This window comes from Phaseolus vulgaris, chromosome 3 (genome assembly GCF_051622355.1).
Source record: "Phaseolus vulgaris cultivar YP4 chromosome 3, ASM5162235v1, whole genome shotgun sequence".
In the NCBI taxonomy this organism is placed as follows: Eukaryota; Viridiplantae; Streptophyta; class Magnoliopsida; order Fabales; family Fabaceae; genus Phaseolus; species Phaseolus vulgaris.
In genome coordinates, this window is record NC_143500.1 from 39,449,525 (window position 1) to 39,468,809 (window position 19,285).

The 19,285-nt window shown below is 31.6% G+C and overlaps 2 protein-coding genes across 3 annotated transcripts; one reads left to right on the top strand and one right to left on the bottom strand.

The window, feature by feature from the left end:
* Positions 1–684: 684 nt before the first annotated feature.
* Positions 685–3,404, bottom strand: LOC137807493 (SH3/FCH domain protein). Its single transcript, XM_068608157.1, has 4 exons — positions 3,229–3,404; positions 3,047–3,129; positions 2,865–2,955; positions 685–1,011 (listed from the first exon to the last, which is right to left on the bottom strand). The coding sequence occupies exons 1-4, from the start codon at positions 3,255–3,257 to the stop codon at positions 981–983; spliced, it is 234 nt and encodes a 77-aa protein (XP_068464258.1). The 5' UTR covers positions 3,258–3,404; the 3' UTR covers positions 685–980.
* A 4,678-nt stretch (positions 3,405–8,082) lies between these two features.
* Positions 8,083–10,499, top strand: LOC137807494 (GTP-binding nuclear protein Ran-2). Of its 2 annotated transcripts, none has more exons than XM_068608159.2 (8): positions 8,083–8,279; positions 8,411–8,480; positions 8,608–8,664; positions 8,778–8,895; positions 9,553–9,642; positions 9,733–9,912; positions 9,994–10,071; positions 10,180–10,499. In XM_068608159.2, the coding sequence occupies exons 1-8, from the start codon at positions 8,277–8,279 to the stop codon at positions 10,247–10,249; spliced, it is 666 nt and encodes a 221-aa protein (XP_068464260.1). In that variant the 5' UTR covers positions 8,083–8,276; the 3' UTR covers positions 10,250–10,499. The 2 variants fall into 2 exon arrangements, with proteins under 2 accessions (XP_068464260.1, XP_068464259.1); XM_068608158.2 differs by having other exon boundaries at positions 8,199–8,287.
* The last annotated feature ends 8,786 nt before the right edge of the window (positions 10,500–19,285 follow it).

The following is a 19,285-nucleotide window of genomic DNA, read 5'->3' on the forward strand; positions in this document are numbered from 1 at the left end:
TCAGAAAATTGATTTGTTTAGTTTGTATTTAATTTTGTAATTTTAAAACTATCAATCATATCGAATAAGACCTGAACTTTCCACTTTCAAACTTAAATGTAGTGATGAAAAAGGAATATCTCTGGCTGAACATAAAAAACTAAATATCTCTAAGTCACTTAAAAAATTTTAAAAAAAAACTTAATCCCCTTTATCCTTTATTTCTAATATCTCAATCCAAACACAGCTTAAATTCAATCGGTATGTTGTTTAACTGACGCGTAACTCATCTGTTCCATTAAAAATGGAGGGGGGTAATCAGCTCGGTTAACCAACTTGACAGAAAAACCAAGTGATCATATATATTCATACTAGACACTAGTTACTGTGGTCTGTGAAATGGGCACAGTACTGACAGAGGTGGTGCCACTTAAATGAAGCACAAACCAAACTTAAATCCAAATATCAACTAACCTACTCATCTCTTTATCATGTAAAATGATGACACAGGACACCTAATCCAGCATTTTTTTTCATTGGAGAAATAAATCAGATCCAATCCAACTGCAACTACATGAAATATGAACGGGTTTCATGGTGATAAAGGTCATGCATAATGATCCTCGAAATCCACTTTTACCATCTTATTATCCACAAATCAACATCTAGCTGACAAGAAATAGCATTGATATAAAAAGAGACAAATGAGATAAGTTTGCTTCATTTACAACACTAGAAGATCAAAGAGCGGTCCCCAAATTCCATAGTTATTTATTCTACAGAAAGCAAATCCGCAAGACAAGATGCAATTTTTAAAGCGTGCATGGCATAATAATCTTCCAAAATAACAAAAAATAATGACACATGTTTAACATTGGCCTATCCAACTTAAGGTGTTACCAGGATGTTGAGCTGCAAATAGTGGTCAAAAAAATTTATTGAGGACAAAAGATTGTGATGTAAGTGATACTTATGAAATGTCTGAAACATGCTCTGCATAATCACTTGCTCTCTTTATCATAAAGGTCTGTTCTGGATATAGCCATTAGGGAGAAACAAGATAAGACAACGACAAAGTAGGCTTATATCATTATGTAAGATCGGCTACATGAATGACACAACACCATTCGACACAGTTACAAACAAAATGAAAATATAAAAATTAAGGGAGAATGTTTCTCATAATACCTTACGTTTTACATTATCTTCCAATTAATGTAATTAATAAAGAATTCAATAGTTATACAATTAACAAAAAATTTATAGCTTGGGAATTAGGTAAAACATGTATGTGGAGAATAATACGTCTTCCAAGTTCCACCCAAATATATTGCTATTTACTAGTTATTATATTCTAAGAAATAACATCTTTTAAACTCCAAACTTGACATAGAACTAACATCTATGTATTTCTCTGGCTTGCACATGTCCAATTTACGGCCATAATTTCGTAAAGGTTTGTTTGTGGATCTAACAACAAAATTTTACATTCATAAACTGATCCTGAACTTCAATGTAAAAATGCCAAACTAGCCTCTTATTTGCCTTTCATCTGGGAATGCCCTTACAATACAGATAGGCTAGTTCGCCAGAACACATAATCCACATGTACAACACTAACCAATGTTAAGCTTTCTACTACTATTTCCAAATATGAGATTAAAATAAAAAATGTAGGAAACTTCCTAAAAAATAATTAAAATCAGGCATCATGAGACATCAGTTGCATCTAACCAAATGTGTTTGATAATGACAGTGGGCTCATACCTCAAAGGCCCATTAGAAAGACATCCAAGCCCGCATGGCTAAAAGATTTCATCTAGGAAGGTTATTTATGAATGTTTGTCTGTTTGTGATGATCTTGGAAGATCTTTCTGTTTTAATTTTCGGTTAGCTTAGGTCAGCTGTCCACCAATGAAAAATGGTCTTTATAAGACCTATGATAGAAAGAAAAAGGTAGAAAAGTTTTATTTTTAAAGTAAGGGGGCGTTAACCCCTGTTCCTTAGGCCTTGTGTTTTTCTTTTCTTTTTATGCAACCGCGTATCAGATAATGTGTCTCCTTGCCAAACCAAATTTGATCTTAGATTGTACTTTGATCAATGGGATGAATCCAACATCAGAAAAAATCCTCTCACCCCAAAAGTCAGTCCTCTCAAAATACTACGGAAAAGGCACCTTTACATTTTGGTATCTCACAACTTCACAAGTGTTGACACTATAACCAAATAAAACGGAGTAGCCCTATAATGTTATTTCCCCTTTCCCATTTCTCTCACACGAACTAATAAAGCTAAAAGTTAATTATACCCACAAGAAATACTAAGGGAGTGTTTAGAAGAGTTTATACAGAGTTCATTCGGTCTTATGAAACTGGCCTATGACTCTATAAGATCTTGTAAGATCCTTTTAGCTCATTTTGAAAAGTTACTTGATGAAGCTTAATCAAAAGAAGCTTTTCATAAGCTCTGATGAGATACAACCTTATTGAATAAATACTTAATTTGTTAATCCAAATTCGCCGTAATTCTTTAGAAGTCTAATGAATCAACCAATACAATCTCTACCACTCTCGGAAAAGAAACAACAGCTTCAGTTATTTTTTTAAAAAAAAGCAGCCGCATTAAAACCCTAAAATGCATATCATCTAAAAATACCGCACACCCTATAACCATGTTCAAATCTTTAGACCTATTTTGCAATCCTACACACCAAACTCCGACTACCAGTTTCTTAACTCTTACTGACATTTCCAAGCATGCAAATATCCAAATTAAACTACTCAAAAAGCCACAACAGATATAGTAAAATTAAAAGTAATGAAAGCATTAATGCATGCACAACAATACCATTGTAGCAGGACCACGGAGTATCAAGAAAAGGATACATCAAATAGAAACCATGAGCAAAACCCCCAGCCAACACAGCCGTAAACAAGCGATCTCTCAAGACGGGTTTGTGCCGCAGCGCTAGACGAACTGAAAATACAAAAAAGAAACCCGATAAGAAAAATCGAATAAAGAAAGTGTTTGAAGGAGAAGGGGTGAAGGGAATGTGAAAGTAACATACTTAGAGGGAGTGCAGGGGCATATATGAGAGGAATAAGGAACTTAATTGGGGGTCCGTTGTTCTTCCTTCTCATAACAGCTTCTCTGTGCAGGTTAAAGCAAAAGATGAAAAGAGAATTAAGGAGATGAAGTTGAAAGTACAATTAATGTGAGAATATGCGAGTGAAAGAGGCAGAGGCTTACTGGTTGGAAGGATCAGAGGGTGTGGCCATGGCGGAATCGAGGGATTGGAAATTGGGACGTGGGTCGTTTGATCAGAGGCCACTGCCAAAATAATTTTTCGAGTTCAAAGTAAAGTCGTATAACATAACCTAATCACAGTTTATTCTTTGGATTGGTAAGAATGGTAAAACTTAGATGCAATAAATTAGGTGATTTTAGTGATATATTTTAACTATAATTTAAAATTATAAGTATAATTTGATAATATATATAGTAAATACTTTTATATTAAAGATTAATATAAACTAGAAAATTATTAAAAGTTTTTAAAAATACATTGGTTAATTTTTATACAAAAAATAAAATAATTTTAATTCGTAAAGTAAAAATTACACTGAGCATATATTTAAGACTGGTGTATCATATATAACATGTTAAATGCAAGGCACAATTAAAATTTTATTACTCTGTTTTTACTGGTCGTTTAAATATTTTTTTTTTCATTTTTTTCTTCAAATTTCAAATATAGAAGAAATTAGTCTTTATCCTCTATCATATTCAAATTTATTTAATACATTGAAATAAAAATAATAATTTCATTATTTTGAGTGTAGTTTTTTATTTATTAAAACCTTAAAAAAAGTTAGTCTTCAAATCAAAATAAATAATAAAACAATTAATATATCTTCCAACAAGTTTCACTTCAATTACTAACTAGTAAAATTGAATAAGATATACAAATAGAAACACTCAAGAATTTCAATGATTTTTTTTTCTAAAACAACAGATATTTACCACGTTCAATTTAAAATAATCTCACATTGATCAAATTGATTTTAATATTTAAATAACTTCAAAAATATTAGCATTCCATTACCAAGATAAACATTTTTTAGACTAAACAACTATCCAACCAATTTCCAATTTTAGAAGCATGATTTCTATCCCTTAAATAATATAAAATGTATACAAAATTTCAATAATTACTTCACGGTAATTAATAATCTATTAGGCTATTACTTTAAATTTGTAAGAATGGTGTATTTCTAATACATTATTTAAATATTTTTCATCTTCATTTTAAATTTTTATCATGAATAATTATAATGTTATATAATTCTTTTGTATGTTTTGATTTATTACATTTTTATATCAATCATCGATGATAATTTATAAATAAAAAATAAAAAATTACCCAACATTGAATAATATATATTTATAATAAAAAAAATTAATTTTTAATTTTAATTAAATTTATATTTAATATCACATTTGGTCTTAATATATGAAATCAAAATCACTTTAATTTTTCAATTCTTATTTTGTTAATGATCCCAAATTTATAAAAATAACTCAATTTTATTTATTATAGAGTTTCACATATGGAATTACATTTGAAATAACTATATATAGACAAAATTGGTAGCATGATATTTGTCTCGTTTTATGTAAAACTTAAAATATGTTTTTCCCCTATTTTGATTTTGTTAGTCTTCTTGTTTGGAGTTTGAGTATATATTATTTTATAATTTTAAAAAATTTATTATATCTATCAAATCACTCACAAATTTTCATAAATTGTCTTCTTATTTTTTCATCTATTTACCCTAATCCAAAGAACCTCACTTTCCTCATAGTCTTTCTCTTTAAACCAACTTCTTCAAATTCACTCCATAATCCAAACAAAACATAAAGAGAAAATATCACCATAAAGTCCTAAATCAAACATTCACAACCACATTCAATGATTCAAAAAGTGTGATTCACATTAGAAAGTCAATTAAAAAATACAGTATCCTATCGCATGAACTAACAACAACAAAATCATGAGTTCAATCGTCATTGTTAACACCACTACAATGCCGAAAAATTACTCTTAAAGTTTCACAAACAGTTCAAACACACAAATCCCAAATTCCTTTTCTTATCAATATTCATATAATAATGTTTTTTCACATTAGAAAATGCCTGCAAATATCACATATAGCTTATTTCATCAAACTAAGCGCGTTAACAAAATGAACCAAATAAGTCATTTAAAAAAAACTAAAACCATGTTTAACAAAAGGTATAATTACCTTTTTCGTCCCTACATTTAAGGTCAATATTCAATTTACTACAGTGGTGTTTCAAAAATTCAAATTTGGTACCAAGGCTTTTAAAAAAGTATGTAATTTGGTCATTTATGTTAAATTTTTACGCGTTAACTGATGATTTTTTGACACACAATGTCATTAATATGCAAACGTGAACTATACACGTAGTCACCAACTTTTAGGGGTTTTTATTCTTCCCTCCATCCATTCTCCCTCGTCTGGACCTCCACTCCACCCTTCACCCTCATCGCTTTGATTTTGGACAGAAAGTAGTGGTGATCTAGCAGTCAAACCCCTAACTTGTTGGCTATGGGCAATGCTGGAGGAACATTCCTAGCACGAGAAATACTTTCAAAGAAAAAAGCATTCACTAATTCACATAATAATCACAATAACTTATAAACCTAAACCCGAAATTAGGGATCAAAAGTGTTTTCCCCTTCGCTGATATTAAGGTTTTCTCTCAATGATCGATCAAAGTGTTTTCCCCTTCTTCGATTTTAGAATTTTTTGATCTTCATAGCCTTCACAATGGTTTCTCCCTCACGATGGTTAGACAACTTCAATAGAGCGAAGATTACGTTCTCTTGAGTGTACTTATCGACAGATGCAGAGGCTAAAAGTTCTAGTAGAGGAGACACTATTCTCACTTCAATCAAACAAGCCCTATTGAAAATGTTGGTTCTAGTAAGCTCACGAATCTCAAATGCGACCTTCTGCTTCTGTTCCTGCATTCTGAACACCAACCTCCGTGTTAGGAACCATGCCAGGAATTGCATGACGTGCGTCGCTGTGAGACTACATGTAGCGATGTTGTGGTTACGATTAGAATGGATGGAGGAAAGAAGAAAAAATCCTAAAAGTTGGTGCCTACGTGTACCGTTCACGTTTGCATATTAATGACATTGTGTGCCAAATCATCATCAGTTAATGTCGTTTGTAAAAATTTAACAAAAAGGACCAAATTACATACTTTTTTAAAAACCATACCAAATTGATTTTTTCTAAATCACTATAGTAAATTGAATATTGATCTTAAATGTAGAGGCGAAAAAAAATAATTATACCTTAACAAAATAAAAATTAAGGATCAAATTGATTTTTTATTATTTTATACCAGACAAAAATTGTTATTAAACCTTAAATTTATTGTTTGCAAAACCAAAAGGTTAAATAATAGTAAATTTTTTATTAATTATTTTTATTTTTAGCAATCATTTAAAAATGGAATTCAAAATATAAAAAGTAAAAAATTCCAAAAAAATAGGGTCAGAAGAAACAATTTCCTAGAAGGAAGAATATAAGAAATAAACGCTATGTAGTTAAGAAATCGCTTTCCAGAAGCACGATCTCCTTTATTGAACATGTTCATTGCGTAAATAAAATAAGGGAGGTGTACCTTTTTTTGGTTTGTTCTAAAAAAAATCGACGGAAAAAGGATTAAAAAAAATTGAAGGATGGTTAAAGCTGAAAGATAGAAAAGTTTATGAATGGTCGAAATGATAATGAGTGAGATGGAAGTAATCAATTGCTGCTCTTCTTCTACGAAGACGAGGTTTAATTAATTGATTAAGAGGAACATTTGCTATAAACTTTGAATTAGAATATATATATTAATAATTTGAATCGAGCCATTATTTGTGTTATTAATTTTATAATAATTTTAATTACTATGCTTACTCTTTTATAAATAAAATAATATAAGACATATTTGGAGAGTGAAATATTTTTATATAATTTAGGTTATATTAAAGAATGATCAATATTTAGTATCATCTAACAGCTTAAATTTTAATTGGGATATTAATATTTAAAGATTATTATATTTGGAAAAAATCATGATTAATTTTGTTTGGCATAATTTAGTTATTTTAATTTGATTATTTATAATTAAACTAACAGACCAAAAGAACATATAACAAGTATGATATATTTTCTATACGAAAAAAGTGAGAAAAAAAAGTAAGAGGTAAGTTTATCACAGAAAATACATATATTTGATAAGTTTTTGCAGTAACATATTATTTTGACTAACTCATACCTAAAAGTTAAATTTTTATGTGAGAATAATGAAATTATTTAGTTTATTATATCATATGAGTATATTTGGATTATTCTATTCCCATAGAATGTGAATCTTTTCAAGATGATTGATTGTGTGAGGACATTGATTAAACCATCCCAGAGGAATTTTCGAATGGAGTATTTTTTAGAGAGAGCTTGCTCATCTGAGCAGGTTGTAAACACACATAGGTAAGCATTTTTTTAGCTTTGTATATTTCGGTAAAAATATTAAATATCATTAAGAAGCGATCAAATATTATAATGCACAAAATTTTCATATATAACCTATTAAAGATGGTTTAAATGTTAAATTTTTCTGTAATTTTAATTAAAACATAATTTTAGTAAGGAGAGATATGACTTTGAAAAGGAATAATAGGATTTCAAAATGAATTCAAACTCGTAAGTCAAACCTAAGTCATAATGACATATTTAGATTGAAAATATTGGAGGAGTCAAAAGCTTAAAATAAATTTAGGAGAGACAAAAACTTGAAATAGAATTTTGAGAGTCAAAATATAATTAATTTACATGTATTTACTTAAAAAAAATATAGAGAGAGAAAATAAAATGTTGCTCAATAGTGTTTTTTTTAATAAATATTTAATTAAAAATAGATAAATAGTTAAAAATTTAGGCTTAGAATCTAATGGAAAATATGTGAATAAAGTAAGAGAGAGTTTGAAAAAGCAAAGTAGCGCGTCAATCTTAAGCCGCGATGGAGTGGGTGCTTCCTCCACAACAATTGAATAATGCAATGGCAATGGCATGGTATGGCGTGAGATTGAAGCCAATTGTGCGTGATTTTCAAGTCCACACCCCTTCAGTAGCAAACTTTATAAGCATCAACCTTCCCCTCCTAACTCCATCCTCACACGCATCACCCTTTCCTCTCTAACATTATTCATCATGGTATGCACGTAAGCCTCTCTCTATCTCCCTCTCCATGGAGAGACTTTGCATGCTTCATTCTTATCTTCATTTTTCTTCCCATCTTCTATGTATCTTTAACCTTCTTACTTTTCTCTCCTATATATACACAGGCTTTGCCACAGCATCAGCCGGTTGACTATCCCAGTTTCAAGCTGGTCATTGTAGGCGATGGAGGAACTGGTTATATTTCCCTCTCAACCATCTCATCACTCACTCACTTTCATTTTTCTATATAACTTAGGCATTTTAAATGAAACTTATGATCATGGTTATATGCTATTACTAACTACATGGGTTGCTTCTGCAGGGAAAACCACTTTTGTGAAGAGACACATAACTGGGGAGTTTGAGAAGAAATATGAACGTAATAATAACTCCTTAACACCTTAACTTTTCATAACTATTTTTCTTTCCAGCGTCTTCTCTTACTTTTTACCATGCTTAACATTTCATTTATGGCTATTTCTTTTACAATAGCAACCATTGGTGTGGAGGTTCATCCACTAGACTTCCACACCAACTGTGGAAGAATTCGCTTTTACTGCTGGGACACTGCTGGCCAAGAAAAATTCGGTGGTCTGAGAGACGGTTACTAGTAAGTTTAAACAACGTTCCGTGGATGTGCTTCTTTTATCTTAATCTTTATTTAGTTATATTTCCAACTAATTTCAATTCGTAATTACTAATTGCTTGATTATATTTCTCATTGTTCCAACATGTTCTTGTATTTATTATAACGTTATCTTCTAACTTTAACCACCTAGTACTTTTAATATTGTCATAGGCATGTAGAAAGTAATAATAGGGATATGTGAAAATTTTGCCAGATCGCTAATAACATATATATTGTTAACTCCTGGACGGGAGGTGTGAAGATGAAATAGGCCTTTAATATTAGTCATGAATAGAGGAAAATGGAATAGCTGAAAATTGTATGACTGGTTTATGTAATTGTGTCAACTCTCTCGAGGGATTCTGTTTGTATTTATCTTGTGCGATTCGACACGACTTCTCCTTAAAAAAAAAATTTGTTCTTTCTGATATTATTAGTCGATTCCAAATTGTGTTCTTTTATTTTGTTCACCTTGTTTCCTGGCATGTAACCTTCAGCGTGTTCTAAATAGCTGCTAACCCTGTCCAATAGCTGCTAAGTTATTTGGCTTCATGGTTAACAGAAATTCCTACATTTTGTTTAAGAATTTATTGGAAGACTGTTCTGATGTCCTAATGAAAATCTCCGAATTATGTGTAGTATTCATGGCCAGTGTGCTATCATTATGTTCGATGTAACGGCTCGCTTGACATACAAGAATGTTCCGACATGGCACAGAGATCTCTGTCGGTGAGTTGAGTATATTTTTCATAAATAGCATTGGCGTTGCAATGTATTTCTATGTTGAGTATGTCATTCTTTCTTGTTAATCATACACAGGGTGTGTGAGAACATACCCATTGTTCTCTGCGGAAACAAGGTTGATGTGAAGAATAGACAGGTTAAAGCAAAGCAGGTTACATTTCACAGGAAGAAGAATCTGCAGTACTATGAGATATCTGCAAAGAGTAACTACAATTTCGAAAAACCCTTTTTATACCTCGCCAAGAAACTTGCAGGGTACGTAACAGAATGCTTCATTCTTGTTTATTTTATTGTTAATATGTCAATCTCACGAAATTATTGGGTTTGAGATTCCAGGGATTCTGGCCTTCATTTTGTGGAGATGCCTGCTCTTGCTCCCCCAGACGTGGTCATTGATCTAGTTACACAACAAATGTAAGAACAGTTAGTTATTTGTTATGTGTATGATTTATTCACATTAGGCAGTTCTGCCTCACTCTAGTTATTTTTTCTTTGGTTGATTCAATCTTGTGTACATTACAGGAATGAAGAAGAGCTAGCTAAGGCGGCTGCTCAGCCTCTTCCAGATGACGATGATGAAGCATTTGAATAAACTTTTTAGGCTTTCCAGAAAATAGCTGATGAAAAAGAATGCTATTTCCTCTGGTTTGATGCATTGTAACTTGGGGGGAGTTTCGTGAAATAGAAAGCAGGACTAAGGGTGGGGATCTGTTTAGCAGAGGCATAAATAAGCAGTATTTATTAGTTTTGTTCCCGCTTTTATGCTATGGGTAATAGTATCAATTGGCTTCTTCTGTCTTTAAAAACTTTGTAGTCATATAGATTCCCCTTCCAAATTTTTAGCTCAATGTTCCATGGATGAAAGGGATTAATGAACCACGTCAACCACCGGAACGCAACAATTGTTTACTATACAATTAAATGTTAAATTGACATGGAATATGAATCCACGAATTACCGTGCAATGATGTTTATATCTAATTTAAAGAAAATTTAATCGCCCGGTTTTAGTGCTAAACTTGGAAGTTCTACATATTCAAGGTCATAAGAACAAACGACATCAGATTTAATGATTTATCTGTGCCAATCTTTTTGTATGCATACTGTTGAGTTCCTAACATCTTCCATTTTTACTATGATTGATTCAGTATTTTCCATAATTACTGTAATTAGCCTACTTCTTATTATATCTGTAACAAATCTGTACAGTTATGTCTTAGTGTGGGTGGTATCCCAGTTCCAGAGATGCAATATATTGTAGTATAAAATTTAGAACAAAAGAAGGATAATTTAAAGATTTAACTAATCTCTTTTTCTATTATGTTTTCTTGGCTTGGATACATTCTTTATTACATTCAAGTTATCTTGTAAACTAAAAATACTCTTAAAATAGACCTTTAAATATGCATTCAATCTCTATTAAACACCTCACTCAACACATTAATTATTCAACTTTTAGAAATATTTAGTGGATGATTAGCATAAATTTAAGGCTACCAGTCTTGTAAATTTTGTGCAAATATATATTTGGTCTGTACAGCAACGAAAAGGCAAGATTTGCATTTCAAATTCTTCCGTACATATTTAACAGATATTGTGGTTCATGAAGTCATGGTTATATACTTGCAAAACATAATCACAATGAGTTTCAAAGAAACTCAATGACAAGGGAAAGAAGAAAGGAAATTTTAAAAATTTGTGTTCTTCAGATGGGTAAGACACGATGGTGATTCACTCCTTTTCAGTCCTGTTGCACACGACTTGCAGTTCTGATGTTAAGCGCACAGTTCATAGTTTTAAATGTTTTCGGGACATTTCTGATGACTTGATGCTTAGAGCATCTCCAACATGGAAATTTCAGTTTTAGCTTTCTTTTGTTGAGTCTCTAGTAGTCGCATAACCTGAATTCTAAACTTATTTTTAACACGTATATTATTTCATTTCTTCACCCACAAAAATTTAGAAAACATTTGAAGAAACCTTAGCAGTACGTAGTGACTTGTATAAGAACCTCTACGAAATTTATAAGAACTCATTTTCTCCACTGATATTCTCAAGTAGCTTAATTTTAACAACCTACCTGCGTAAGTAGCCACATTGGAGATACCCTTAGAGGGACGTGAACGTAGAGTACACAGTATTACTGTTGGTTACACGTAAAAAGAAAAAGAAAAATTTAAGAAAAATATCTCTTTAGTCTTAAGCAAACAGCGCAGAGAACAGTTTGTTATGTCTCACATAAAAGCAACAGGCGGCGCCTAACCGTTGCAGCATGTAATTTAAAACATTCCAGTTGTAGGATCTTTCACTTGGTTTGGTTGTTCAAGGAAAAAAAGGTGATGTGCTTATTTATTTTTTAATGATACGGCAGCACCTTGCATTGTGTGTTGGAAAGTGTCTTTCTGCAGACAGGTAAGTTGTAAAGAGTTGATACAAGGCAGTAAATGATGTGTTAGATTGTGGTGGCAGTGTATTGGTTGTTACTGGTAAGTGATCCTGAGTTGCTGTCCTGTCCTGAGTTGCATTGGAAAACATTTGATATTTAGGTGCGGGTTTAGGTGTTGGGCAGGTAGAGAATTGGGCTGGTCCATGTACATTGGGATGAAAAGCTACAAATCTCATAATACATTGAACCTTGAGTAGTAGCATAATGCGTGTTGATTGTGCTCCATTAGGCTAGAACTAGAACAAGAGTTCTCCTTGTTAGTTAACTAGCTACGACCGTTTAGGTTGTTTGGTGAAAAGCAGGGCTGAAGTGGCAAATCCCATTTATGAGTGTACCATATGCTATAGCACATGCTCAATAAATTTGTGGCTTATCATAGTCACGTGAATCTGAATAGCGTAACACCAATTACCACATGACCGATGACGCCACAGCACTCACACAACATAACACAGCACAGCACAGGTCACTATATGATTATTATGCAGTAGTAGTTTCATGAAGACACACACACACACACTAACTTCCCAATTGCCATGTCTCCATAACTTGTTACCTGCTGCAAGGTAGGCGTGCCCTAATGGGCCAAAGATGTTGATGGCTCCCTCCCGTCCGAAGCTGAGCCTGTTGAGCTCCATTTGCCACAGGACTTGTCCCTTTCGGTGTCGGTTCTAACCCACACCTACAGTCCCATTTTGCCATTACTACTCTACATACTGTACTCACAGTATGTGACCACTAAGCAGTGGTAGGAGCCCACCAAGGGGAAGAGTGGGGCATGTGAAAGCTGGTCTTGACCATTGCCAGCACCAGCAGCATGTCTATGAATGGGAGTGAGTGAATGGGGTCATAATAGAGAATTTTGACCATTGGCCACTAGAGCAGTACAGTGCCCAAATTTTCAGGAGCTGGTTAGTGGTTACCTCTTACAACTTATTAACTAGGCCCCATTTTTCTCATAGAGAGCACAATGTAAAATTCATCTTTAAAAGGCAGAGTCAGAAGGGTGGCTTTCAATGTTGGTTGAGTGGTCGATCTTGGGTGCTGCTTTGGGCTAGCTAGGGCCTATTTAGTTGTTATCTATCCCTCTTTCTATCTATCTCATATTCATATCACTGCCAGGCCCTTATTATTTCTCATTCCCTTTCCCTTTGGTTTGGGAAGTCATCTTCTCTTGCTGTTCCTGAACGGGGCTCACTTTGCCATGTGGCCCATCCTGTCTTGCATCCTTTTACTGAACTGCCTATTCTTTCCTTTTCTTTTTTTCCCCCTCTTTCCTCACCTGTTAATGCTGTCCATATGCACCTGTTTTCTGTGTCTCCTAGTTTTGTTCATTATCATGCATTTTCATTCCCATTAAATACTATCCCCATCACACACACATATATATACTTACAGCTAGCTACCTAGCTAGCTACTACCTTATACATACGTACATATACATATCTTAGTCTAATCCTCAAATCAATATATATATGTATGTATACACAGAATTGATTAGAAGTCATCAATGAGGATATGGATATGTTAACATGAATTAATGTAACCAACACCGAGAAAATGAGCGAGATGCAATGCTGGGCTCATGTATGTGTACCCTTTTTATAATAGCATGCATGCATATTAGACTATATATTAACATTCAACGTATCTAATATAAATGAGATCTGAATCAGTGTGCAAACTATAACAGTAGTAGGTGAGGGGTGAGGGTGAGGGATTATTTTAGGGAATAGGAACATGGTCTAAGTTTGAAAGGTAGGTGCCTAAATTGAAAGGAATGCAACATGAAAACATTTATGGGTAGTGAGAAAAGTTAAAAAAGAATTTTGTTCTCTGAATTGATTATGGATAGATAATATCCTGGTTAAGTTGGCATAAATTTGGGTGTTAATGATGTATATATAACAGCAGCAGTCCCAGGTTTACCCTAATCCCCAACATGAGAGGAAAGCTAAATGTGGGAAAACTGGAATGAGGAGCAATAGAATAGTAATAAGAATGAGACTTATGATCACATGGGCTATGAAGTGAGGATACATATTTACAACAAATATATATGGGGAGCCCCTCATGGTAGGGTAGGGTAGGGAGGATGGTAAAGGGAGAAATAAGACTGATTATAGCTTATTTTCATGTAAATTTGTAACAGGACATGTTCTGCAAAGGAAGCATGTGCTTACACATAAACGGTAGGGGCATCAATAGGAGGATAGGTAGCAAGTGTCACTGTCTATGCCATATGCACCTAGTGGTGATGGGATTTAGAGAGTAGGGGAAACCTGAATTTATTGCCAATAAGGACCGGTAGTTTCACACCTACACTTCCCATTTCATTTTTCCCTCTCACTCTCACTCTCTCTCAGCCTCGTTGTGATGATTTCGATTCTCTTGCTCTAGTACTTTTCACTTTCATATCACTTCAAAACTCATCTCTCATCTCAAATACACACTCACTGCTCTGCTTTATCATCTATCTCTATTATCCAAATATCATCAACTGCACTCTCACTTCAACGTTTCTACTAATTTAAAACTAAATTACAACTCATCTATTCTTTTCTATTTTCTATGTCCTTATCCAACCACACACTGTCATTTAAGGGAATAACAAAACCAAACCACCTATGGAGGATACTTTTCATGCCCCTTTATTAATTACATTATGCCACACAAGAATGGAAAAAAAGCTAGAAGATTCCACTGTCAAAAGTTGAGGGCTGAAAGTTAGTTGTTACAAGCTAGAATGCAATTCAAAAAGGTTAGCCCCCAAAAAATTTAATTGGAAATAAAAGTCAAATCTGCACCTCGTTTTTTTAGCATTAACATGCGTGACATTTTTTTAATATTTCAATATAAACATTTCAATTCGTCCCCATTAATATTGTTAAGACTACTTTACACTTTTAATCCTCCTACCTGATATGCTCAAATCTCATAAAGTACTTTTTGAAATTTAGTTGATAATGTTACGTCTAAAAAGGTTTAATACAACACAAAAATGAGAAACAAAACTCAATAATATTATTTTAAAATGAAAAAGGATAATGCAGAGCTCACATATATTAAGATTGCACAAGATTATACGTTCACTTTATGCATACAAATGCAGTATACACTGTTATAACTTATAAGTGTTAAGTATGGTGGTATATTTATAAATAACTGAGTATGAGTTCCATATATTTAAAACAGTAGTGTGTTTGTTTTTGCCGTTTAAAATATCTAAATATCCATTGAAGCTAATTTATCATTATAATTTCTTTTGTCTAAGTGCATTGAAAGTTTCTTTTTTTGTTTGTTAACAGTGTATTGAAAGTTATGAGACTTCAAACTAGACACGCTATCAAGAATTTAACCTTTACAATATCCAGCCATTAAACATTAATATTTTTAAAGAGTTAATATCAAATATGACTTTAATGAATTAACTCGAAGCAGTGGCAGAGTAACTTCTCAAGATTTTTTTTTCTCAAATAGTAAAGTTTACTTCGATTATTATCGAATGACATTTTTTTTTTGTTCATATATAGGTCAAATTCAAAGTCTAAATGATCAAGTCAATAAAAGAAAGAAAAAAAAATACTAATAAAAGGATCAAATTTAAGTACAGATTTTTTTTTTTTAAAAATTGCATATATTTCTAAACAATTTTTTTTTAGTTTTGTCTTGATATTTGACGGAAATTTTAATTTAACTTTCATTACGTTAGTTTTGTTGTTGTTTTTTTATTTTTTTTTACAATGTCCCCTTATTTTATTATGTATCACATGTTTTGACTTACTTCAATATAAGTAATCATATTGAAAAAACAAAAATCTGAGTTAGCAACAAGTTACTAAAAATATAAAAGCCAATTTTAAGATGAGTAGTTTGACAAGAAAATAATTTTTTTACTACTTGAAAGACTAGTGTAATGCATAAAACCAGAGAACATAATGAATATTAAATTAGTATACTTAGAAAAATCAGGAAGAGTGAGAGTTTACTCTCCAATGTATTTAGCTACTATTTAGCATGTATATTATATAGGATATAAGCTGATTTTATAAAACTAAAATTTATATTAAATAAATATTTTGAGTTTATAAATATGATGTAATTAAAATTGGGAATAATAAATATTTTTTTTACACAAAGTATATTTTAAGTTTATGATCTAAATTTATATTATGATAAAATATTACTTTTAATTATTGATAATTTTTAATATTGAAACTCATTCTAGAAATGAAAATGAAAATGACAGGTTGAAAGATATTAGAAGTTGAGAAAACTTACTAAAACGAATAATTTTTTCTTGAATAATAAATAGGACCTTAAAAGACTTTTATTTTGTATAACTATTCCAATTTATAGAGATGATTGATAGATTTTATATATCTTTCAAAAACTTAAAATAAAAAATAAATTCTTAAATTTATCTACTAATAATATTATAATCTATTAAGGAAAAATACTTCAACAAACTCTTGTTCACCTAAAAAAATATTGTTTTATTAAAATAAAAATTTATTGTATATTTTTATTTCTAATACGATTTATACCATCTACAAGAATAAAATAATTTTTTTACTAAAAAGTTTCATTTCTTCATTTTAAAATCTTCAATTTACAAAAAAAAAAAAATTCTCTATTCTCTCAAAGTAATTGAAGTTTTCTTTTTTTCACTTTGACTTTTCTACCAGATTGAAATAGGTGATAAGGAAGTGAAGAAAATTTAGTTTTGGTAAATTTATTCGATGATATCTATTTTATTCTTCTTTTCTTGATGGGTTGGTTAAAAGGAGATATTGACGGTTTAAAATATGAAAATATGAAACTTGTTTGTCATGAATTTTAGAAAAAAAAAATGAATTTTAGAGTTTTTTTGGATATCTCATAATAGTAATTTATGACTAAGTGTGAGTTATTTGCATCCATATCTATAAGACTGATGTTATATTATAATATTATGTTTTGTTTCGAATAGTTCACCCTTATTTATGTGTTGTGCTAATTGTAGTTAATATAAATGCATATATTAATACAAATGATTGAAGAAGTAAAGAAGTTTCGAGATGATTTATTTATTTTATTTTATTAGAGATCGGTGATGTAAAATGTTTTGAAAACAGGTGATTCCTTATAGTGTTGTACTTATAAACTTATAAGTGATACAATTATAATATACCTATATTATAGGTAGTGTTTATTTCACTAATATGATAGTTGTAGTAATTAATTCAGGCGTTACAGATTGTATACAATTTTAGGTCGTTGAATGATAGTGAAGTGGATCTTAAATTATAATCTTTTCATTAAATGTTGTGTTAATAATATGATAAAATTGAATAAAAAGTAATTAAGGTGGGTTTGAAGTGAAGAGAGTGTGCAGTTAATTTAAAAGGTTGAAGATTGTGGTGTTGGGGGGGCCTGATTGAGCATTGGAAATGGAGAAGTCCTGATGGATGATAGTAATTCATTGACATGGTGAGTTTTATATAAAGTGTACAATATTATTCATTCAATTCAATCATTTAATTTTTAGACTCCACTTTGTCCTTTTGCGGCATAAAGCCCTTCGTTGCATCAACTCAGGCCAGGCCTGCCCAGCCCCACACTTTGCTCATAACTTCTTTGTTTCTTTCCTCTGCATCTTTACCATTTTCACCTTTCATAAACCACAAATATCTTTCTTTCATTCTTTCTTCCACACACACACACATAGTGTTGATAAGAGCAAGAGGTTTTGTTGAAGATTTGATTTGAGATGATTGTGAGAGATATTAGGGAGTGGGTAAAAGAAAGGGTAAATATGGAAGTCACGTGGTCCCAAAATGTTATAGTATATAGTATGTTGATGGGATCCAGAGGGAGAGAGAGGATAGCAGAGGAGGGCAGAGTGAGGTTTGTTTTGGAGTGCACAAAGATAACAACCTCTGGCAGTAGAAGTGATATATGAGAATCACAGACAGAAGGCAAAAATCCGTACTATCAATGCTAGCATATTTGTGCAGATAATATAGACAGACCATTAATATAATAATAATGATATATAAAGTAGGAAAATATTGGTGTGATGTATTGTATATTTCGACTCATCTTAACCCTCGTGAATCGAGGGGCAGTGTTTGCACTTTTTCAGTTAAAAACAGTTATCTCTGGTCACCAACTTTACTTTTTCTCCACCATCCCCAAGATTTTATTTCTTCGCACCAAGCAATACACTAATTTATTCAACTTCTTCATATGCATGTCTGCTTTTATGCGCAAATGAAGAAGCTCAACACAAAGTACTACGTTTTATGCTGTGTCTTTTGTCCCATTAAAACCATCCTTGTCCAATTATGTCTCTTCCCAATGCCCACTCATTCTAAATACATCTTATGTTTAACACTTACTTTCTCACTTCTCTATTCTTTTATTTTCCTTATTCAATTAACCCCTTCATTATTTCCTTTAACTACGCTACCTAAATCTTACGGAATTCATCTCTTTGACCTATCATTTTAATACCTTTGCTTCATGATTTTGCGGATCAAGGCTTTTAACCTACATAACAAATTGTTATTAAAAATTCATTAATTCATTAACTATTAACTAATTACAAAAAATTATATTTTTTTCCCTCTCATATCCTATATATATACATGTTTAAACATGTGTTTCTATGTCGAGTTAATTCACGTTTATATATTTAAACATTTGTTTGGGTGCTCAAGCTAACAAGAGACTACATTAATTATCTAAGAATCTCTCTGAGAGTTGAAGTGAGAAAGGGGTCAAATTAATTTTCTCCTTTCCTCCAAAGATATATTGCTCAAACATTTAAATTAAGGCTCAAGTGACATATCTTATCTCTTAAGGTTAACAATTTAAGCAACGAATAACTTATGTTAATTTATCTTCTCCTGAAAAATTATATGCAAATGACACAAGCACTACATCTCCATCTAAAAAAGTTATATATGCTGAATTTAATATATATATATATATGAAACTTTATTAAGCATATGGAATTAACTAACTCAATACTTAATTGTATTGTGCCTTTGAAATGTGATATTAAATGTTTTTTTTAAGACTTCATCAATACATATATTATGGAAGGTAGTTGGAGTAAACAAAGAATGAGTGTTTGAATTTGAATGTAGTTGCCTTTTGAGTGTGCTAAAATGATATTAAAAGTTTGATACCAAT

What these genes read in the sequence shown, in the direction of transcription:
- LOC137807493 (XM_068608157.1), bottom strand. Translation starts at nt 3,257, where the DNA reads ATGGCCACACCCTCTGATCCTTCCAACCA. An exon ending in TGCCCCTGCACTCCCTCTAA is followed by an intron (nt 2,956 to 3,046) that starts GTATGTTACTTT and finishes TTGTATTTTCAG; the next exon opens with TTCGTCTAGCGCTGCGGCAC. An exon ending in GCTCATGGTTTCTATTTGAT is followed by an intron (nt 1,012 to 2,864) that starts GTATCCTTTTCT and finishes GGCTATATCCAG; the next exon opens with AACAGACCTTTATGATAAAG.
- LOC137807494 (XM_068608158.2), top strand. An exon ending in GTTTGAGAAGAAATATGAAC is followed by an intron (nt 8,665 to 8,777) that starts GTAATAATAACT and finishes CTTTTACAATAG; the next exon opens with CAACCATTGGTGTGGAGGTT. An exon ending in TGGCACAGAGATCTCTGTCG is followed by an intron (nt 9,643 to 9,732) that starts GTGAGTTGAGTA and finishes AATCATACACAG; the next exon opens with GGTGTGTGAGAACATACCCA.